This window comes from Gymnoscopelus microlampas, assembly GCF_963454915.1.
Source record: "Gymnoscopelus microlampas genome assembly, chromosome: 8".
Classification (NCBI taxonomy): Eukaryota; Metazoa; Chordata; class Actinopteri; order Myctophiformes; family Myctophidae; genus Gymnoscopelus; species Gymnoscopelus microlampas.
In genome coordinates, this window is record NC_139945.1 from 35,245,041 (window position 1) to 35,269,088 (window position 24,048).

A 24,048-nucleotide genomic window follows, 5' to 3' on the forward strand; every position below is an offset into this window, starting at 1 on the left:
ACAGACAGACAGTCAATCCATAGTTATCATCATCATTAAGGCCAGGGAGACACAGACAGACAGAGAGAGAGAGAGAGAGAGAGAGACAGAGAGAGAGAGAGAGAGAGAGAGAGAGAGAGAGAGAGAGAGAGAGAGAGAGAGAGAGAGAGAGAGAGAGAGAGAGAGAGAGAGAGAGAGAGAGAGAGAGAGAGGAAGAGATGGAGCGAAAGGGAAAGAAATGAAAGGAAAGTTAGGAAGGACAGATACAGGGTGACACAGATCATGTCTGTGAGAGGTAGACAAAGAGGAACAGAGAGGACAGAGGAGACCAGAGTGGGAGGTGAAGGATGAAGAGAGAGAAAAGACAAGTACAGACACAGAGTAATAGAGACAGATAAATAGAAGTGGTGACAATGATAAACATTAACCTTCATTTAACCAGACACATCAACTAAAGACAAATTCTTGTTTACGAGGACAAGGACAACCATTTATGGGGATATGGTGAGCATTGCAATTAAAAAATGCTTTCTTGATTCATCTCCAGTTGTCCTTGTGTCATAGCATCAAATGAATCAAATACAATAGAACATTTTGCCATTGTAATTCTGCTTTGGAAGATCAATGGGATTCTGTCTCATCAAAATGAAGATCAGGCTATCATACTTACATAGGGGATGCCAAACAGACTGAACTCCATCATGCCTGTGGACCAAGAGAGAGAGATATTTGTTTAGGTAGATAAACAGCATTGAGGAGAGAACACACCCTTATGGAATACCATTCCATAAGGCTAGTCATTCTCATCAAGCATGACTAGCCAATGCTTTATTGGTTGTCCTGTCAACTCTTTCTCACACTGTTAGCCAGGACTATTTATTGTGTTTATATGTTGCATTCCATTCTGTAAAATGACATTTAACATGTAAAATGACTGGTCAAATGAGTGATTTCTCACATGAACATACAGTAACATAACTTGGGATAAATAGTTTCTGTCAAGAGTATTGTAGATGAAATGGTAACTACTAGCGTGTATAAAAGCAATGACACCCTTGAGGATATATTGATTGTGATTATGGGTACTTAAGTGATTGCAACATTATTCAGTTTCACCTTGTACTTATTACATGACCCATGTACCCATAATCAGAGTAAAGTACCCCCCTTGGGTATTATTATCATCTTAATATTGTAATATCTGTACACACACCGGCACTCACACACACCCACACACCTATGATTGATTTGTATAGCTGGTCCCAGCTGGCATTGTTGTCTCCCAGCCAGTGTCCAGCCCATTTACCACTGGATGGGTAGGTGGAGCGAGTAACCACCACTCCTCTGTTGCCAGTCACATTCAACAGAGCACTGTACACAGGAGACAGGATCAATCACTCTCAAATACAATCCTCACGCCCATGTCTACGTGACATTAACGCTGCAGGCTCCTTTCCCATCGATCCCTCTCTGGGTTAACCACAACAGCAGAATGAATGTAAGAAGAAGGGTGGTTCAAAATTTAGTACATGCTCATCTCAGCAAAACAGGTGTCCCGGTGCTTGGCAGAGTGCTGACAATGTAGATAAATATACATACTGTACATACAGTATACACTGGAAAGTTAGTGCCTTACAAATATTTAATAGTGACCTTTTAACATTGCCATGTCTGCATTAGGCAACATAAAAAAAGAAGTATTCCCAGGGTTCAAGACATATTTTTTACAGACCCCTTTTTCCCTTTCTTTTTTATCATGGGTACATCTACATGCCTTGTTTAAACTGTTTAAATGATGGTTAAGATCATCCTGTTTTCTTTGTGTAAAGTCTTTCAGCGTCGTCCCATAGTGTATAACCCTTGCATTTCAAATGCCCTGCAACCTATTCTCCTGACTCACACTGTCACAAAAAAAGGTTTAGTTTAAAGTTTAAAGCATTACTTATTATTCAATAATGCAATATCACGTGCTTACTTACACAATCATACTTGCAAAAACACAGACGCACACAGTTCACACTGTATACAATACAGTACATACTCGTATGTGGGCTTGGTGTGTGACCAGCCGTAGAGGTTGTGGACATCATAGTGTCTGACTGGTGTTCCGTCACTCAGGAACTGTTGACTGTTCATACATAGCGTCTTATGGTTCAGACCCCTGTGTTTAGACTCCAGGGCTACTCTCGCACGCACGCACACACACACACACACACACACACACACACACACACACACACACACACACACACACACACACACACACACACACACACACACACACACACACACACACACACACAGTAAGGTGCAATGCATACAAAATGTATGTGAAACGCATCATTGAGCATGAACACATAAATACAAAACTATACAAGCAAAACCACAATAATACAAACACAGTTGCTCAATTAGTTCACCTTTTTCAATTAGTTTTCATATGGAAACATTAATTAAGTGTAAAACAACATATGATAGTGTTTTCTGTGCTCATCTTACGTGGCATATACGGAGGATTCTCCAACAAGGGTTCACCGAGACAAGTTTCTCCAACCGTACCATGGACAAAGCTAGCAGGCTCATTCATGTCCTGCGCGCGCGCTCACACACACACACACACACACACACACACACACACACACACACACACACACACACACACACACACACACACACACACACACACACACACACACACACACACACACACACACACACACACACACACACTTATTGATTTGTACTGTATGTGAGCATCATAGTTAGTTAGCGTGTGTAGTCAAACTTAGCTTGTATACAAATGGCACGGCCCCTGCATTATTCAGATCACTCACAATCCAGAGTCCATCAAACTTCATTGTTAAATCATAGAAGTCCTTGATCTCCTGAAGCCACCATTCTGCTGTGCGGTTGCGGAAGAAATCTGGAAATGCTGCATATGACCTGTATAGCTGGAAGTAAGTTCAGACAAGAGATGATGTAAAATACCAGTGCAAACGTTCTAATAGATCTAATATAGGACATACTACATCCAATCATGGTAGTTGAGTATCTGAGAAGTTCCAATGACATAATGTGAGCCTCAGTGTCGATTATCTGTACATATCCGCTAATGGACGATAGATGTTCAGTGTGTTAATATTACTTTTCGCCTTGGTGAAGCCCAGCACAGCTCCACAACACTGATGGTCACTCCGGTAGGCTGCACTCTTGATTTTGTTTACCAAACTTCCACAGCGGCAACGCAAGAATAATCTAAAAAGCTACTTTTCTCAGAAGGTAATCCTGTAACGTAATGGAATACTTTTTTTAATAGTACCGTAATCCTGTAACGTAACAAGTTACTTTAAGAAAACATGTTTTTGGCTCTTATGCCTTTATTGATAGGACAGTAGTCTGACAGGAAATGGGTAGAGAGATGCAGAGTGACATGGAGCAAAGGCTGTCAGGATCGGGACTCAAACCCGTGACGCGCTGTCAGACTACTTTGGAGCCTAGGTGCCTGGACCACTGCTACACAAACGGCCCAGGACACAAGTTACTTTTAAAAGTAACGTTACCCAACACTGCTGGTGATAGATTAGACTTTATTACATTTTCATTTATTTTATCTCTCGTGTCAATCCTGTGTTTTATGCTTACTGCGGTGCTGCTACCACACCTGTATTTCCAATAAAGATCTATCTATCTTATGGGATTGGCTGTTGGATTGTTGTTCTACCTTCACTTGGGTGTCCCAGTCCAGAGACTCGTTCACTATTACGCCGGGGAAGTCAGGCCACACCTGACAAAGAAAAGGAGGAAACGTTAGCACTTCAATTGTATTTACAATCACTTCCTTTCTCCAACTCTGCATTGCTAGCTCTTTCTTTGTGTGAATAGTCTCTCTCGCCTTACCTTCCCCCAGACGATTTCATCACCGAGTGCTTTTGGCCATTTGATGAAGACATCTTTCTCTATGCCACGCTGGAAAGCAGGGTAAGGCGCGGTCTCGTTACCTGAGATAGCTGGATCCTATCACACACACACACACACACACACACACACACACACACACACACACACACACACACACACACACACACACACACACACACACACACACACACACACACACACACACACACACACACACACACGATTGGTTCTTCAGTGGTTCTTTGGTGTGATTGAGGTGCTACTGTACTGTAGCTCAGCTGCCGTACAAAGTAAATGTAAGCCGCTGTAAGATAGCCGCTGTATTAGTTATTCCCTACTACTTCTTCGGTTTATGCACCACTTTTTATTCTTTTTCATTTTTAGAACAGGCAGGTCATGTCAGGTCATGGGCATTACATTAAATTAGTACATTTCAGGTATATTTAACACTCATTATGCTGTGGGCTATTCAGTCCAGAGGAGAGGGATCCTAAGCTAAAGCAACTTCAGTCCTTTTATAGAAATATCTCAGTTTGTTTGTCCTTGATGGTAAAGTCCATGGTAATTTGCCATTAAATATTCCAATTCTGATCCTGATTCTAACAGCTTGGTGAGCAGGTTCCCAAATATTGCAGAAAAAAAATTAATATAAGAAATAAAAATATATACCGGTAATAACATACATAGAGAAATAAAATACAGGAAATAAAAAATACAAAAAGTATATAATATAAAAAATATAATTCAAGCAATGTACCTCCACACATAGCACAGATTCACATACTCGTACCTACATACATTCATATATATTCGAACCCCTACATCTTTAAAGATCCTTCACAGAATATCCATTTTCATATATAATATCCATTTTAACCAGTATTTATAAAATGTATCCATACAGAGTCTTACAGAATATGTGAGTTTCTCCATTTCGTATATATGTTCTGTACAATGGCTATCCACTCCTCCCTCGTTGGTGGGTTTTTGTCCAGCCATTTCTTGGTTATAGCCTTCTTGCTGGCTACCAATAGTATTTTGAGAAGGTACTTATCTGCGGTGCTAAATTTGGTTGGTATGTTACTCAGGTAAATATTGGTAAAAGTACATTCAAGCTCAGAACCCATTATTGTGTTGATATCTGATAACATTTCTAGCCAGTAGTTTTGGGTTACTGGACAGTCCCAGAATATATGGAAGTGGTCAGCCATTGTATTATTGCAATCTCTCCAATAATTCCCTGACTCTGGTGTACCATTCTGTAAGTATTTTCTCCTTGGAGTAATAAAGAACCTAATCATGTTCTTCCATGAGAACTCTCTCCAAAGGCCAGAGCTAGTAGTGGTGGATAGTACATTACATATATATTCAGCCATTCAGCCTCTGTTAGGGTTATGCCTGCCTCTTTTTCTAGGCACCTCTAATGGTGAGCCAAAGAACCACTTTTAGCATTTCTCACTGTTATCATTGCATCATTCCGTGTGGTCAACGATATGTAAAAAAAAAAACAAAAAAAAACATACCAATTCAGTGTCTTATTGTGTAATATGACACAATAAGACACATTCTCAAGCATAGACATCTCTGGGTCTGACATAGGATAAACTTAAGTAAAAGTTAACTTTAAATTACAAACTGTTTTGGAGGTCCGCAAAACACTCACATTCTAATGTGGCAACTGCATCATGCATAATGTTTTCATATAATGTATGCTAAATTCCTTTACCAGGATGAAGATGAACCTCATGCCTTGTCCTCTCATGCTGTCAACCAGGGCGGGTAGGCCCTGAAACTGATGGTCTAGGACAAAATTCAGCTGACGTTCCATGTAGTCAATGTCTGCATACTGGACATCCTATGTAGGTCAGAATGGGAGCAGTCACATTACATTAGCCTAATCTATAGGCTCATTCATTGTCATTCAATGTCTAGACATAGACTATCTGTTGACTGTTGTACACGGTAAACAACTTCTGAATTAAATTACCACTATGATGGATAATAGCATTAACCACTTGAACCCTATAGCGTCCTTATTCTGGGGTGAACATTCGTAAAATAATTGCCAATGTACAAGCTCACAACGCGACGTTGTAGAGGGAAAACAACAAAACTATAGAGCCCCGGAGGACCCCAGTCAACTAAGTATATAAGGTTTAATTGGTTGAAAGTAAAAAAGAAAATGTTTTAAATAAAATCTTAGTTTTGGTCGCACAGACCCTCCTCAACCCCTCAAACAGCACTTGAAAAGTTACATCTTAGGGTATCCGTCCTCTTACTCCTTGATCTAACCGCTGCGTTAGATCACACCATTTTAATACAACGTCTGGAGTACTGGATAGGTTTGTCGAGCACAGCCTTGGCATGGTTTATCATGGTTTAATTCTTACCTAACAGGCAGAAGCTATTTTGTCAACTAGCAACTTAACTTTGACTCAGACAAACATGACATCTGCTCTGGTATTCCACAGGGCTCAATTCTCGGTCCGCTATTATTTTCCCTGTATACACTGCCGCTGGGACCTTTCACTAAACACGGAGTGAATTTCCATTTCTATGCTGATGATACCCAGCTGTAACTTTCTGTAGCGCCATATGACCCCAGTGCTCTGGACCTGTTGTTGACCTGTCTGTCCAGCATCAAATGCTGGATGAGTGAGAACTTTCTCAAACTAAATGAGGATAAGACTCATAATTGGCTCTAGTGAGCAGAGAGAGTCAATAACAAGTAGGCTTGGTAACATGACTGTAGGAAGTAACACTACAGTCAAGAACCTGGGGGTTATTATTGATTCTGAATTTAATTTGAATAAACTATTAGTCATGTTATCAAGATTGCTTTCTTCCATCTGAGAAATATTGCTCGAATTAGAGCCTATCTGTCGTTGGATGATGCAAAAACGTTGATCCACGCTTTTGTTTTCTCTTGACTTGATTACTGTAATGCACATTTTTCTGGCCTGCCAAAGAAAACAACCGACAGATTACTAACTAGTTCAAAATGCGGCAGCCAGAGTTTTAACTAAAACTAAGATGAGAGAACATATTACTCCAGTTTAAGCATCACTACATTGGCTCCCGGTTGTTTTTAGGATAGATTTTTTAAATGTTTTTACTTGTTTATAAACCTCTCAATGGTCTGGCAGAAGTGCCTGAAATGTCATATAAAAACACGGCGAAGCAGCATTCTGCTTCTACGGGCCGACGGCTTGGAATAAACAACTTTTAGTTGATTTTTTCTCTTCTAAATCTCTGTGTTGTTATTCATGTCTTTACTGTTTTGCTCACTGCCTCACTGCCTTTTATGTATTAGCCATTATTTTTATGCCACTGTTTTTTGCCATTGTTTTATTTTAATTTGTTTTGTTTTGTGTTTTGTGCTCTGTAAAGCACTTTGAGCTGCATTTATGTCATGAAAGGTGCTATATAAATAAAGTGTATTATTATTATTATTATCAACAAGCAAAATGTCAGTTTTTAATAAATTGATAGAAGAGGTAATCAGTGTGTGGGGGAATATAATTGTTCGTAGAAATTTTTATTTGTAGGGCTTTCTGATTCCCTGCACCACTTTAGACTTAAGACTTGCCAGCATAAGACTTGCCTGGGGGAGTGTTAAATAAGGGTGCTACAATGTGGTATCTGGTATTTTACCCCATGACTTACCAAGATGTCTCAGGATCACATCGTTAGCTCTTTGACTGCCATGGACACATTAACGCGTCGAATTCTAACAAGGCTTAGCCTGCCGTCAACGAGTTTGGACAAGTTTTTGTTTTCAGTGGTTTCCACTAGATGGCGCTGTTACCTATCCTGCTTTCACTGCCTGATGACGTCAGACCCGGAAATTACGTAATTAAAAATAAAAATAGCTTGTTTACTTCCTGTTTATTTCCTGCAGTGAAACGGCCATATCTCTGCTAGATCTCCGTTCCTCCTGCTTTACGGCAGGGACAAGCCTCATTGAAACGGTCATAGCTCTTGAATGGAGGATCGAGACCAGACTATTTTTTCCCTCTCTACTACGACAATCCCGTGCGTGTAACAAGCCCATCTTTGTGAGGACAGCGGTCACAGAGAATATTCCATGATTTTTCAAAGGTATAGTAAAATCGCTGTTTTTACTGGCAGCAGTGGCACAATATAACACTATTGATCTGGCAGTCAGAGTTAGTGAAAAAATAATGTTTGGTTGTTGAAGTGATTGTTGTAATACAAAGTTCTCTATTATCTGTGAAGTTTCTATGTTTATTATGATTGTATTATCCCTCTATCAAATGCTAAAGAGCGAAAAGCAAGTGTTGGGCGGTGCCGGTGGCGGGGGCACAGAGCGCATGCATATGATAGGCAGCCAGAGCCCTACTCACTCTGTATCAATCCATCTGATCTGAAAGACTCATGTTTCACTTACAATTTAGGTGGCATTTCAAATACTTATTCCTTCATTAATCCTACAGTATGAAATTAAATTCAAGTTAGTTTACTGTTGTCTTGCCTGTAGAAGTGAAATGAAACAAATATGTTTTTTTTCTCTCTCTCTCTCTCTCTCTCTCTCCAAACGTACATGCACGTTTACTTTCGCTTTAGCTGGCCCCTGCCTATGCTGTGGAAAATATCTGATCTACTGGACTTGGAGATCAGATATTTTTGGAGATGTCTTTCCAAATAGTCACTGTGAGGAAATAATAACTGTGAGAAAGAAACATTTTCAAGCAGCTAATGCAAATTGATATAAGGCAATCAAGTGTCTCTGAAAAGAAATGTCAGACCTTTCATGGTGGAAGAAGGGAAGATAACACTGCCTGCCTGTTGCGCACAGCGCACCTTGATCTTAAAGGGAATGTCAGACGCTACTCTGAATGTAATGCCCAAACTACACTAATTCAGGGCCGTTTAGCGTGTACCGTGTTGGCCCAATAATGCGCTTTTTACCTTCCTCAAAATAGCCAACCAGTGTTGACTACGCCTCCAGGTCTTAAGTTAAGACATGGACATAACACCTGTCTGTAATTAGCACACACAAAATAGGGCTCAGCGGTCACTATGGGTCATGACAGATTGTGAGCTTGTAGATCAGCAATGTTTTGCCCAGAACAGGCAGCGCTAGCGGGCGCTAGGGTTCATGTGGTTAAGATTGTGCAAGCGGTCACTGCATCATGACAGATTGTGAGCTTGTAGATCTGCAATTCTTTGCCCAGAACAGGCAGCGCTAGTGGGGCACTAGTTCATGTGGTTAAAGGAACTTACATAGGGTATACCAGCTGCCTTCATGTCCCTGTACAGATCTGCAATCTCAGTGTCATTGGCGTATCCATAGCGACAGAGCTGGAACCCGAGGGACCAGTAAGCTGGCAGTACAGGACGTCCAATCAGCTGTTTGGAAGGAAAGAACAATCAAGAAAAGTTCAGAACAGTTCTAGGGAAGGTTCGTTTTGAAGAAAGAGGACTTTATGGACTTTGCCCATAAAGCAGTTGTCTTTGCCTGCTTGTTTGTGTGACTGTACAGTACACACGCGTGCATGTGTCTGTTTTTGTTTGAGTGTGCATGTGCATGTGTGTGTGTGTGTGTGTGTGTGTGTGTGTGTGTGTGTGTGTGTGTGTGTGTGTGTGTGTGTGTGTGTGTGTTTAGATTGGCTAGATGAGAGAGAGCAACGAAGCGAGGAACTCCCAGCTGCTGCAGTCCATCAACAGCGGCCCACGGCCAGGCACAGAAAACACACACTCTTACGCACACATGCAAACACACACACTCTTACGCACACACACACACACACACACACACACACGCGCGCGCGCGATTATACATTATACGTTAATCAGAAAATGCTGTATTCTTCTACTTGTTAATCAGTTCAAAAGTTACTTTACTTATCATTTTATGGGAGCAGTAATTTGTTATTAACGATAATATTACTGTTTGTTACAAATCCATCACTCAATCTTTCTCTCTCTCTCTTGCTTTAGCCAATTACTATACAGCCAATTTTTTTGTGAAAAGGCAGTTCAACTCAACTGGCCCTGAATCAGTGTCACACTCTCAAGGTGTTTCATAGGCACATTTTTAACAAATGAAACAAACAGCACCCCCTACTTAGACCCTCAATTGGGCAAGGAAAAACTCCTTGAGAAGAAAAAGAAGAAACCTTGTGATGGATCACAAAAGCGGGAGGGCATTGTGTAGACTAAGGACACAATCACACTATCATCATCAAGCAACTCGCCATCAAGAGTGTGTATGAGAATATTGTGCTACTGGTGTCATTTGACATGTTGAACAATATTGACATTATTTGTGCTGAATCTTCAGTACAAAATGCCCAAATCGCGTTAGTTTTGCCAACATTTTGCAAAACAGTCCTTGAATCCAACCGTTTGTATGCTGAATGCATGCTCATTCCAGCGGTTACTTTCCTTAATTAATCAGCCATTAATCATTAATCAGCGACAGAGCTGCAAATGGGAATAATATCACTTTGAAAAATGAATTCATCAAGTGGTGATAGGCCTGACAGAAGGAATGTGCTAGAGACATGTTTATCTAATCGGTATAACTACAATATTTTAGTAGCAATTCTTTGTAACTACAGTATACTATACTGGTAACATGTTACTGCCAAACACTGCACATACTACAAAATGCAGGCACTAAAAAAAAAAAAACACACACACACACACACACACCGATTTCAAGGTTCTACTCCTGACCTACAGTATAAAGCTCTAAACGGACTTGCCCCATCATACATGTCCAGCTTAAAAGAACCGTACATCCCTGGACGTCCACTACGCTCCCAGGATGCTGGTCTCCTCACAGTCACAACAAATAATAAAGTAACAGTTGGGGGCAGAGCATTCACACACCGTGCCCCCTATCTCTGGAATGCTCTCCCTCAAGTTGTTAGAGATGCCGACTCTCTGGGCATTTTTAAATCCAGGCTAAAAACATATCTTTTTTCCCTGCATTATGGTTCCCCATAGTTATATTGAATTTATTGCTTGGTATATTGCCACGTTCTTGCCCTGTGGTTTTAAATATTGTTCAAAATGTATTTTCTTTTTCTTTTCTTTCTTTTTCTTTTCTTTGCTGTGTACTGCATGGTAACCTGTTTGACCATGCGGGCGCATTTTACAGTGTCTTTTTTTTGACTACTATGTATTTGTGTTGTGAAGTGCACAGAGACCCCTTGGGGTGATGTTGCACTATAAATAAAAATAAACTGAAACTGAAACTCACTCACTCACTCACTCACTCACTCACTCACTCACTCACTCACTCACTCACTCACTCACTCACTCACTCACTCACTCACTCACTCACTCACTCACTCACTCACTCACTCACTCACTCACTCACTCACTCACTCACTCACTCACTCACTCACTCACACACTCACTCACTCACTCACTCACTCACTCACTGTGGTGTACTGCTGCACAACCAGTTCTGGGGTTGGTCCCAGGACCATGTAGAAGTCTAGGATCCCACCCAGCGTTCTGTACGTCAGCGCCGGAGTTGGCTGGAATGTCACATCTAGAAAGAAAGCACGCCAGATCAAATCTATGAGGTTGTGTTTGAGTGTGTGTGTGTGTGTGTGTGTGTGTGTGTGTGTGTGTGTGTGTGTGTCTGTGTGTGTGTGTGTGTGTGTGTGTGTGTGTGTGTGTGTGTGTGTGTTTGTGTGTGTGTGCGTAAAAAATGTAGTATGTGTTGACATAATTCTGTATGCACACAAACGTACACACACTTGTGCGTGCGTGCGTGCGTGCGTGTGTGTACTACAGTACATGCACACATGCACATTGCACTCTGCTGGCTTAAAATAAGACGGCTTGTCAGATGACATACTCGAAACATTGAAGATTGCTTCACTCATCCACAGTATGCATAAATACATATGCATTTGCATTGCATATGCATGTGTGGGCTTGTGTATGTGTGGTCCCATGTTTGCACGTGTATGAATATGCATTGGCATATACATATTTGAGTGTATGTGCGTGTGTGCGTGCGTCTCTCACCCATGGCATTGCTATTCTGGAGAAACACACCGTGTGCGTGGGTGGTGGTGGTGGTGGTGGTGGTGGTGGTGGGCGTCTCAAGGCCCATATAGAAGGGATGCACTCCATAGCAATTCATCTTGTACTGGAGCAGAAACAGACAGAGATCTAAAGCAGTGGTTCCCAAACGTTTTAGCTCGAGACCCAAAAGACAAATTAGACGTTTGCCCGGGGCCCAAACTGGTGAAAATAGCTATAAGCTCACAACGCATCGCTTCTAGCTTGTAGATCTGCTATTTTCACTACTTCTATTTATTTATGGGATTTTTTTTATGCATTTTATTTTTATTCATGAAATACTTTCGAAATATGTTGGAATTAATTTCATTGATGAAAAGTTGTGATATTCTTTTTGTTTACCTTATTTAATTCTTTTTTATTTATTTCTATTTTTTTCTATTTTTCTATTTAAATCTATTTCTTTTTTTAATGGGAGACACAGCCTGGGATTTTTACTCGCGACCCGTAAAAATTGGTCCACGACCCACACATGGGTCCCGACCCACAGTATGGGAACCAGTGATCTAAATGATCTAATGCACACGATCCTGAGCATCCCTATTCTGGGGAACATTTGGCAAAACATAGTGTCACGTTATGACGTGTTTGTAAGCTGCCTATAGTTGTGTAGAGCGGGGGAAAAAGGAGGGGGCCTAGTATAGATCCGTGGGGGAATCCGGTGAAATAAATATAGGGTTTAAGTGGTTAAATACAGTAGGTGAATGCTGACAAGAACTGTACGGCATGGTGTGTATTCATGTTTACTGGTGTTGATATGGGCCCAGGTAGGGCAAGACAGGACAGCTCAGTCAATATCGGCACGACCGCAGTATCCCTACTTTGATTGAATTGCTGCAATTTCATAGCCCTGTTGTTTCCCCAAGTCATATTACAGCACTTTTTACAACCTGCCCAAGGAACTCAGGCTTGACAGTAAAATCCACAAAGTTAATTTAGCTCTGTGAGAGTACAAATGGAATCAAAATGCAGCCGCAAGATTCTGGATTTTACAGTGTAACATAGACGGTATCCTCTTTTAAAATCCACTTTTAAAAGAATGGCTTTTTTATAATGTGCGAGCGAGCGAGAGAGAGAGAGAGTACCTGTAAAAAAGTAAAACCTAAGGCCGGCTGTCACAAAACAGTCGTATCTAGATCCCTTAAAACCTACTCTAGTGAGGCCTTTAATCACAGAATGGAGACACTGGACTGGTCCGAGGAACTCAGCAGCACACAGGTAGACGAATCATGGCTTAGCTTCAAAACCAAATTCCTATCAATATTGAATAGCATGGCTCCCATGAGAACCATCAGGGTTAAAGCCCACTCGGAGCCATGGATGAGAGCGAGAGAGGAATGAAAAAAAAGTATGTGTGCATGTCAGAGTGTTTGTGTGTCAATTTGTGTCAATTTTCGGACATACTGACTGCTATGAAAGTCAGAGACAAAAAAATCTCTGAAGTTCATAAATTTAAGTCTAAGCTCGCTAAATGCTTCAACAAAGAGAGAGAGAGAGAGAGAGAGAGAGAGAGAGAGAGAGAGAGAGAGAGAGAGACAGAATACATGAGATGAAGAGATGGCACACAGGGGACGAGTGTGTGTGTGTGTGTGTGTGTGTGTGTGTGTGTGTGTGTGTGTGTGTGTGTGTGTGTGTGTGTGCGTGCGTGCGTGCGTGCGTGCGTGCGTGCGTGCGTGTGTGTGTTACATGGCCTTGTTACATGGTGTGACAGTCTGAGTCAGGAGGGAGAAAGGTCATTAGTTTGTCCGCTAGCAAAGGGTGACTGCCAATGACAGGACAGCGCTTGCATGCTTTGATGTTTTTACAATATGCTCTCTCTCTCTCTCTCTCTCTCTCTCTCTCTCACACACACACACACACACACGTGCGCGTGCAGTACGCCTCCGTTTATGACGCCCTTTCATCCTATATCTGTCTCTCTTATACACCTGCAGATTTGCACAAATTGATACACAAACACTCTGACATGCACACATACTTTTTTTTTCATTTCTCTCTCTCTCTCTCTCTCTCTCTCATCCCCCCCTGTCTTTCAAATAAGCCCTGTTACACATGTATGAACCCTGTGGAGTTGCCTTGACAGCTCAGCAATTAAGCCTGATAATGCTGATGTGAGAGGAAAACCTCCTATCAGGGACGCCCCGACGTTGACACAGGGAACACGATGACACTGCAATATCACCGCTCGTATTAAAACGCCACCACAAATCAAAAGTGACACCAATGTGAGAAAGGCAAATATGTACGTCACGTGGTGCACAGGGAAAGGTCGTTTACGAGTCATCCCACATCCGTTGAGAGGGTGTATGTCGTCGGGGAGTCGGATTTCATATAATATATTCATGGAATTCCCTGTGGTGATACGTTCCCAAAAAAAGAAAAGAAAAAACGCCAGCTGTTGCCGATGTAAATGACAGTACCAAAGATGTGCTTTGCGTCCAATCTGGCCCAATCTGGTCTACATGAGCTTTCAATGTCTCGTTTATACTTGGTAGTGTACTGATGTCGTGCACCGAAAATAGCTGGTCACAACGAGTCGATGAAATGAGACAGAACGGAACTAACAGTGGGTACAGCATAAAGTAACCATTATTTGAATATTGAAAAAGGTATGGTATCGTATCACCATATTTAATCTTTTTTGTTTTTTTCCCCCATAGGCCTACAGTAAATTAAAGCCCTATTTTATACTTCCGTCGTTTGACAGTGTTACGCAAAAATAGCAGATCTACAAGCTCACGATGTAAAGTCTTTCTGTGGATTTTACAAATATTTGACCAATAGAAAGTATTAGCAAAATACTACATCAATCGAATTACCCTGAGGTGTGTGGGGGCGTGTGTGAATCCTATTATACATGTTAGATTACTTGATGCTGCATGTTTATCTATTGCATCTCTGCATGCTGTCTTTACAATACAATTATCTACGATCTGGTGGTGGTGGTGGTGATGGTGCATTCCTCGTGTGTGCGTGCGTGCGTGCATGCGTGCGTGAGCATCTTATTATCTTCTGTCTTACGCCAGGGGGCTGGTCCTTGGCGAACATTCCCCAGGTGTGATAGTTGAGGTCATGTTTGTAAGTGGGGTGCTCCGTCTCCCCGAAGCCGTACACGTACTCAGAAGACAGCCGTGTGGACACCTGGATGAACAGATCTGAGAAGGTAAAGCCTGGTACAGAGGAGTCCCAACTGACCGAGAGAGGGGGACCAATTGAATGAGAGAGGGGGGTGGAGGAAAGAGGGAGGGAGGGAGAGAGAGAGAGAGAGACAGAGAGAGAGAGAGAGAGAGATTAGTAATTTGCTTAAATAGTGTTTGCGATGCATTGCTATTCGTTATTTATGATCGATGCAATCGATAGTTCAATAGGCTGTTGTGCCCCTACAGTACACTAAGAACAAGGGATGGGTTGAGTTAATCTTCTTGAACAACTCACATCTTGGTTCCTGTGCTCTTCCTGAAGACCTGTATGCCGAAGGGCTGCTTGGTGTAGACCACCGTGTAGAGTCTCTTGTCTTCATCAGTCTCTGGGGTAGGAGGGACGGACAGCGGCACTGGAACCTCATAACGCTGGTGGTTTGGATCCCATATCTAGGAACCAGGGTTGTTATATATATACATATACACATACACACACATACATACATTATATATATATATATACACACACACACACACACACACACACACACACACACACACACACACACACACACACACACACACACACACACACACACACACACACACACACACACACACACACACACACACACACACACACACACACACACATGTTGTATGCTGCTTTGTACCACTGGAGTTACATGCTGTACCATATTGAAAAACAAATAAACATTTGAATTACAAAAATCACACCCTGTGTGAAGGAAGCGGTGCCTTTCAGTTCGTCCCTATTGGTGGTCTGAGTCCACTTACCAAATTTGTACTTGGTAGCATACTGCAAACTGGAATGATGGCTGTTTAAAGGCCAGCCAATGGGCAGACAGAGGGGGCGGGGCTTAAGTAATTACAGTTGGTCCCTATTGGTGGTTTTAGTCCATGTACAAAATTTGTACTCCGTAGCATGCTGCGAACTTGAGTTATGGCTGTTTAAAGGCCAGCCAATGGGAAGACAGAGGGGGCGGGGCTTGAGCAATGCATGCTGGTCCCGTATTGGTGGTCTAAGTCCACATACCAAATTTGGACTTGGTGGCATGCTGCAAACTGGAGTTCTAGCTGTTTAAAATCCCGTGCTCATCCCGTGCTCAGGGCGGACGTCCCTGGGGGTCCCTGGACCCCTCTTTGATAACCGGTGGCACGTGTGGCGAATGAGAGGAGAGATGGCATAGGCAATCTCCAAGTCCGTGTGTGTGTGTGTGTGTGTGTGTGTGTGTTTGTATGTGTTGCTTCTTTGCCGTGCTCATCCCAGGCTCATACACACAGACAGACAGACACACGGACACACAGACACACAGACACGGTGTCAAAGCCAGGTGTAGAGCGGTTGGCACCGCTAAAAAGAAGAAAAAAAAAGTTTTATTCTTTTATTACACAACAAATAAAGAAAATGTCCTTAGTGCTGTCTTTGTCAATATCCAATAATCGTCTTTACAAAATAGTGCAAATAGCCGATCTACAAGCTCACAACACGTCGCGATGCTATACGTTGTGAGCTTGATAAATCAGCTGTTTACACCTTTTCTCTGAGCATGTTGAATCTCACCCCTGACTACCCCATATTACAATGAAAAACAAAAACTAACACTGAAACCAATAAAAACGTAATTAAAACGAAAGCCTTTTCAAAAACATAAAAGCTAAACTAACAAACCCGCTTTTCACTAATTAGAACTAATTGAAATTTAAAACAAAAAGTCAAAACAAAATATAACTATAATCACATTGCTGGGGAGTTGAGAGAAGAAAAAAGTGAGAGGGGGTTGGAGGGGTGTGTTTGTGTGTGTGCATGCATGCGTGCGTGCGTGCACGTGTGTGTGTACTCACGTGCGTGTGTCGGGGGGTACCAGTAGTACCAGGTAAACACAGGTGAAGATAATGACATTCATTTGTTTGATTAATTTTGGTGTTTCCGTGTGCCAGCATGAAGTTAACTGTACAGGATCTATCCATGCTGGGACACGGTAACACCTAAATGACACTCACAATGATATTACCTTTAGCTGTGTTTACCCGCTGTGAAAAGGGTCCATACTGTCTAAGAAATATGAGTCTGTTTTTGCTGCACTTTTTGAAAGCTGCTGTGGTCCGATCAGCATTTAACCCAAACCTGCCCCACAACACACATACATACCTTGAACTGTAGCATGTGTTCGCTGTGGTACCGGATCTCTGCACGGAGTGTATCGATGTCGGGCGACCCCGGCCGGTTCATGCTTCGATATTTGCTGTTTCGGGTGATGTCAAAGATCAGACCTGACCCGGTATCCTTTACTGTGGTATAAGTGTAGCCATAGTCTTCAGGATAGAAACACCATGGGACCTTGTCAATGTCTGCTGGCTGCACGGATAAGAAGCATGTTGTGAGCTTGCTACTTTCGGATTACATTTTTTGACTTGTTCAAAATAGGGACGCCAGGGTTAATGTGGTTAACATACATTTGCAATTAATTTCTTAAATTGTGATATATTACCAAACATATCACACAGCACATTTCCCAAAAGGAAATGCATGTATCTAATTCAGTAAATAAATACATAAATTAAATAAATGACCAGAGGTGGGATATCAAAAGCAGAGGCATGGATTGCCCCTGAGGGGACCCAACAAATCTGGATGGATAAATCATGTGGACAATTAACACGATGAATGAATGAATATGTGCGCATTTCTGATTGACTTTTTTAGGACTAACACCAAAGACCATGAGATGGGCAAGGGGGGTGGGGGTAAACAGTCAAACACAAACAAATAAACCACTATGACAATCAATGCATCAAACCATGCATGCATGAACGGTTGACCACTTCCACACGGCTTCGCGTTCCTGCTTATGCGGCCACACGCATGCTTCTGCGTGGGCGGAACAAACATATTTTTTATATAGCTCTATGTGATGTGTGTGAATCATCATACCCCCCAGTTGCAGCCCCTGGCGTGGCACTTCGCCTCATCAGCATCCTCCTCTGGGTGACAGTCGAAGCGATTGTACTCTGGCGTCACCTGGTCCCACCGTACCACGTACGTCTGACCCAGGGCCAGAGAGAGGCCTCGCAGGGAAAGAACCTGGGAAGGCGCACGGAAGAGTGGGGTAGGGTGAGGGAAAGTGAAAACCATAGGGAGAGGAGAAGGGGGGAAAGAGAAAGGTACAGGGTAAAAGAAAGGAGACAGATCATAGCAAATAACTAAGATCACTGAAGTGTCACAATAACACAATAACAATGTCACTAACTTTATTGATAGAAGATAGTGGAGACTGACAGAAAACAGGGGGAGAGAGACGGGGAGTGACACACAGCAAAGGTCATCGGGATCGGGATTCAAAACCGCAACATACAGACTTAAGCTAAATTCCAATCCCCCAAACTCGGTCTATCGCTCACTCTCCTCGCTTCCTCCACTCGCGCCTAAGCCCTGCGAGGAGGAGAGGATTATTTACAAGGACGGAGTGGTCGACCCGTTGGCCTCACAGGATCGGAACGCAACTCTAGCGTCATTGCAAAGCGACGGCAAATTGTGGGATCACTTATGACGTTTCATACAGCTGGACCAGAGCAGAGGCGTGGATGAAAATACACATGCATATAGAATAATATGCAGGTATTGAATAATACAGAATATAAGAATAGACAATTCATCAATGTGGATGGCCACATCATTATCTTTATAGTTAACATTTTGTGCAAAGCAATTTATTCCTGAAATAGTGAACGAAGCGCCAGGGAGGGGGCGGTGTTTTCGGCATGGTTTCGGGTTTCAAGCATTGTTTGTGTGGCCACATGTGGAGGAGGACCATGTATACGTCACGGGAGAAGGGGAAAAAAACAAAAAAAACGTGTACACGTAATGCGGAAGTCTGTCGCGAGGAGATGTGGAGACTGGTCGAGCGTACACTTCATGTACACTCGCTGCATGCCGACTCGGAGAGCCTGCTCGCCTCCTCCACTCGACTCCACTCGCCTCCTCCAAGAAGCAAATTAACAATTGGAAAGCGACTATTTCCGGTTCAAAGTTGGAGTGACCGAGTGGGAGTGAGCGAGTGGCCGAGATTTTCGGTATTGGAATTTGGCTTTAGAGCCTCTGGGGCACTATTTTGCGTGTCTTAATTACCATGTCATATGACTTCACGTGGAGGCGTGGTCAATGCTTTTTGGCCACTCAAAATAGGCAAACAGCATCGGCCACGCCTCCAGGCCCAATTTCCCTTTTAACACATAAAACATTTTCTATAGACTGTGGTAAAACAACTGTATCAAACTACTTTTGTATGACAAACAGCGAAAATAGCCATTGATTTTTAGCTATAATAAATAAATAAATAGTCATAATAATACAAGGTCTGTTTCCTAACAGACCTTGAACATACACGCACACACACACACACACACAAAAACTGAAACTATATAGTATAAACAAAACAATCTTTTTCATCATAGCTCACATGAGTCTTGACGTACACACGGAAACCCACATGCACACACTCACACGCGCACAGTCGCACACACACTCACACACAAACTTATTATCATCCTGACCTCAATGTAGATTACTATCATTCTTTACACTTTAGAGGCTAACCTTGAAAGGTAGAGTAACATTTCCTTCATGGGTTATTGAAATAAATGACAAATAGAAGTAGCCTTCATTTCATAGCGGGCTAAGGTTGCATACAACAAAACGTGTGTGTGTGTGTGTGTGTGTGTGTGTGTGTGTGTGTGTGTGTGTGTGTGTGTGTGTGTGTGTGTGTGTGGGTGTGTGTGTGTGTGTGTGTGTGTGTGTGTGTGTGTGTGTGTGTTACCTTCTTGGCTGTGTCATGGTGAATGTTCCTTTCAGACAGTATTGTAATGGTGTTCCCGTGGGTTATGGAAACAGAAGTGGGGGGATATGCAACTCCGAGCACTGTGATGTTCTCGAACGTGAGGTTGTTAGGGTCCTCGTAGCCAGCGTGGGTCACCTGCATGGTCAGAACTCCCTATGGAGACAAAGGACCGATTTGAAGTGCTCCATTTGCAGTCATTACGTGTGAACACAGTATCTTGTCATTCAAATCTTGCACACTGGATTAATGACTACCAAAGGATATTCTTTTTTTCTTCTTTTAAGGAGAAATTTATGTTGTGGGAATTGCAAACATGCACTTTTTTTAAAGGCACAACTGCAGCAATTTAAGTTATTTATTTTTCATGCTGCATTGTGTATATTTCTTTCACTCACCTCGCTCGCTCGCTCACCGACTCACTCCCTCACTCACCAATCAATTGATCAAATTCAAGTACAGATCTACTGAGCTTAGACCCATCTCAGCAAGTCCAACAAAGATTGGTTTCATCAACAGATACACTGAAGAATCCAGTGTTCATTTATCAATGTGTAACTCTGAGAGTACCTCTTCCCCTGCAATGCTAACTTCCAGGATCATCACCCCCCCCCCCCCCGTGCAGCATGGATAAACCATGCTCAGTACAGTGGAACTGATGTTCTGCACTCTGCAAAGTGTAAAGTGTCACAGGGATTGAAGACCCCCGGGTTCAGCTCTGCAGGGATGTCTGAGATGGACTGGGTAGAGGCTGCAACATGTGTGGTATCAAACAGCGGTTTTCCAAGCGATGGGCAAGTCCAAATCTCACTTTTTTTTTATTTGTGAAACAATAAATTAATTAATACAAGTTTAAGTTTACCAATAATTAAATGCCCAAAATAGGGACGCAAGGTGGATAGAGTTTGTCTCAGTATGAGTGCACATAAATTACTGAACTACTGATATAATTAAAAGATAATTTCTAACTTTTTGTTTGGCTGTATATTATGCGATAATAATGTGTGGTTGTCATAAAATCCCAAGGCGCACCTGGATTTGTCTCACGGCAAGCCCTTGTGCCTCGGCACACCATTTGAGAATCACTGCTGTAGAGGGTCAAACTTACATTGAACACAGAGAACTTGTAGTGGATGTGGTTGCCGGTTTCAACCGTTTCTGTTGAGGATGAGAAAGTTAATGTATCATTAAACATTGGTTAGTTGTCTGTCTTTCGTTATAAACGTAAACATTGTGTGGATATGGAGTTTGACAATCTTCCTGAGGATGCTGTTTCACGCAACATGCAATTATATAATTGAGCCCAAGGCTGGGGGACATTCACTTCTTTTGTTAAGAGGACAAAAGGTGTTGGTTCTTTTGTTGGCTGAGGTATTGAGAAGATGCTGCTAGTTTGCTGCATGATTTTTAATAAACATCTATTTACCTTTTCATGGACAATATGATACATACATAAACACCACAATGTATGTCTTTTGTAATTATGGCAAAACAAACCTGTAAATAACACCATTTCATTTCATTCATTTCATCATTAACTCTTTGCCTGCCATGGACGCGTTAACGCGTCGAATTCTGCTAACGACGAGTTTGGACACGTTTTTGTTTTCAGTGGTTTTCCACTAGATGGCGATGTTAACTAACTATTTTCCCCCCCTCTACTACGACAACCCTGTGCGTGCAATTAGCCGATGCCCGTGAGGACGGCGGTCACAGAGAATATTTCATGATTTACACTATTTACACTGAGGTACTGCAACCACAGATGAAGACGTGTGAGTTATTGTATTGCATTATCAATTTGCTCACATTGTAAGGCATTGACCAACTATAGTCTGTATTTTGTCTGTCTTTAGATACAATCTTGACAGCATGTGTGTGTGTGTGTGTGTGTGTGTGTGTGTGTGTGTGTGTGTGTGTGTGTGTGTGGTGCGTGCGTGCGTGCGTGCGTGTGTGCGTGCGTGCGTTTATGTTTTCAGAGTCTTTTTCTGCCTTTATCGATAGGAAAGTAGGCCGACAGTACATGGGAAGAGAGCAGCAAAGGCCGTCGGGAACGGCGACACGCTGTCAAGCTGGATTACCAGCCTATGTGGTATGCGCCTGGACCGCTGGCCAGCGATTCTGTTTTGCCTCTTGAACTACAATATAATTGCCTGGATTATAGGTGCAACAGAGGAACCAACACTAGCTTGTTGATATTCCTTAACTTAAAAGTTATATCTGTTTGTCAAGACATTGTGTATCTTGCATCTCAAGGTCGGAAGCAGACACCTAAGACACCTTAACTGTTCGCCATCTAACAGGTTCATCCAATGTTCTGTCACTACTGAATAGATTAGGACATTGTACTTCACGGCACACAGTTGTCAGTCTAGACACTAGCTTAGCTCAACTACAACTAGGCGGAGACAAAATCCCGTAGGGATTCTCAAAGAAGAACAATACTGGTGTGGGACAACATTGATTTTGGGTAGGAGACACTGTCAAGTCGTGGAACTACTCACCATACAAATGGGATGCTGCAAAATGCTATTACTGAAACTGTGTCAAGAACAGACAGACAGCCACTACAGAAGGCAGTTCTAAAAGACAAGGGCCACAGAACTTGTTTCATCATGAGTGTTCCATTGCAGGCAGAAACATACAGGTTGAACACTGTGTTTGCTGCATATGTTTTTGTGAAGTACACATTTGCTGACAAATGCACAGTCCCAAGCTGGACAGGTTTCCATACAAGTAGTATGTAGTAGTATATTTACTATTGTGTATGTTTCATTGTGCTCGGTGCCAATCACGTATGAGCATACTAAGGCACCAACACTTGTCTCAAATGTTAGGTAAATGTATTTATGACAGTTTGAGAGAGATTTTGTGTTGCCAAAATGAATACAACTAAATTTACAAGCAAAAACAGCAGCAAAAGATTTTAGTTTTTTTGTTAATCACTTTTACATACATTTCTGGCTTGTGACAAAAATAACTGTAGGATAATGTGCGGAGAACTTTTAACCCAAAGTCCAGAAGGCTATTGTCTATGCAAACATATATTGATTTTTTTTTGCCCAGATGTGGTAACAAAATTAATTTTCTGGGCACTTTTTCCTGGGTCAGTATACGGCCTATTCATGCAGTGTTGTATCTGGGCTTCAGACACCTATATAAGAGGTGGTAACAGAATGCAGAGGATGTGTGTGTGTGTGTGTGTGTGTATGCACGCACGCACACACACACACACACACACACACACACACACACACACACACACACACACACACACACACACACACACACACACACACGTATGCACACTGTGTACACAACCCAATCTGGCATCATGCCAGCGTGCGTGCCGTACACCTATTGGTTATTAATAGCATTAGTTTAGGCTTGTGTTGGTGTCTTTCAGCTAAGGTTGGGCATTGGCACAATGGTTAAGGTTAGGTGTGGAGGGGTTATGCTTAAAGGAGTAGTTCACCCAAAATATTACTTATTTGATATCAATTGCACACCCCATGAAGCCTTGAATTCATGGATTTGTTTTTGTTTTTGTTGCATTCCTAAGCTAATCATTTGATTCCCGTCTCCTACTGACTAATGTATCCGGTAGGAGACACAAAGTAGATTCTTTGTGTCTCCTACCGGAAACACACACGGTCATCAAATTGTTGGCTTAGGAATGTGACAAAAACAAAAATAAATCCATGAATTCAAGGCTTCATGGGGCGTGCAATTGATATAAAATAAGTCATTTTTTGGGTGAACTCCTCCTTTAAGGTTAGTGAGTTTAATGTGAATCGAGTCCACAAGAAGTAATGATTATTTTACGCTCAAGCGAGACTAAACTGAGACAAGTGCACACGCACGCACACACACACACACACGCACATATTACCTCGAGTGTCTCCATTATCCCAGAATAGCTCCCCTGCTGCTTGGTTATTGTCGTCCAGGGCAACGATCAAACCCATTGGGTGACGGCGACTGTCAAAATACACACACACACACACGCACACGCACACACACACACACACACACACACACACACACACACACACACACACACACACACACACACACAGATG

At 42.2% G+C, this 24,048-nt stretch overlaps 1 protein-coding gene across 1 annotated transcript in view; it reads right to left on the reverse strand.

Moving 5' to 3' along the window:
* Positions 1 to 24,048, reverse strand: part of si (sucrase-isomaltase) — a gene marked incomplete at both ends in the record, with an annotated part of 108,036 nt that overhangs the window by 21,653 nt on the left and 62,335 nt on the right. Inside the window, 18 exons of the mRNA XM_084064645.1 lie at positions 650 to 684; positions 1,217 to 1,350; positions 2,021 to 2,159; positions 2,479 to 2,569; positions 2,814 to 2,930; positions 3,701 to 3,763; positions 3,877 to 3,993; positions 5,624 to 5,752; positions 9,145 to 9,270; positions 11,316 to 11,428; positions 11,914 to 12,037; positions 14,992 to 15,160; positions 15,406 to 15,560; positions 17,284 to 17,490; positions 18,067 to 18,216; positions 19,949 to 20,122; positions 21,075 to 21,124; positions 23,859 to 23,947. Of these exons, the coding sequence (XP_083920771.1) occupies positions 650 to 684; positions 1,217 to 1,350; positions 2,021 to 2,159; positions 2,479 to 2,569; positions 2,814 to 2,930; positions 3,701 to 3,763; positions 3,877 to 3,993; positions 5,624 to 5,752; positions 9,145 to 9,270; positions 11,316 to 11,428; positions 11,914 to 12,037; positions 14,992 to 15,160; positions 15,406 to 15,560; positions 17,284 to 17,490; positions 18,067 to 18,216; positions 19,949 to 20,122; positions 21,075 to 21,124; positions 23,859 to 23,947 (2,182 nt within the window). The remainder of the gene's footprint in view (positions 1 to 649; positions 685 to 1,216; positions 1,351 to 2,020; positions 2,160 to 2,478; positions 2,570 to 2,813; positions 2,931 to 3,700; positions 3,764 to 3,876; positions 3,994 to 5,623; positions 5,753 to 9,144; positions 9,271 to 11,315; positions 11,429 to 11,913; positions 12,038 to 14,991; positions 15,161 to 15,405; positions 15,561 to 17,283; positions 17,491 to 18,066; positions 18,217 to 19,948; positions 20,123 to 21,074; positions 21,125 to 23,858; positions 23,948 to 24,048) is intronic.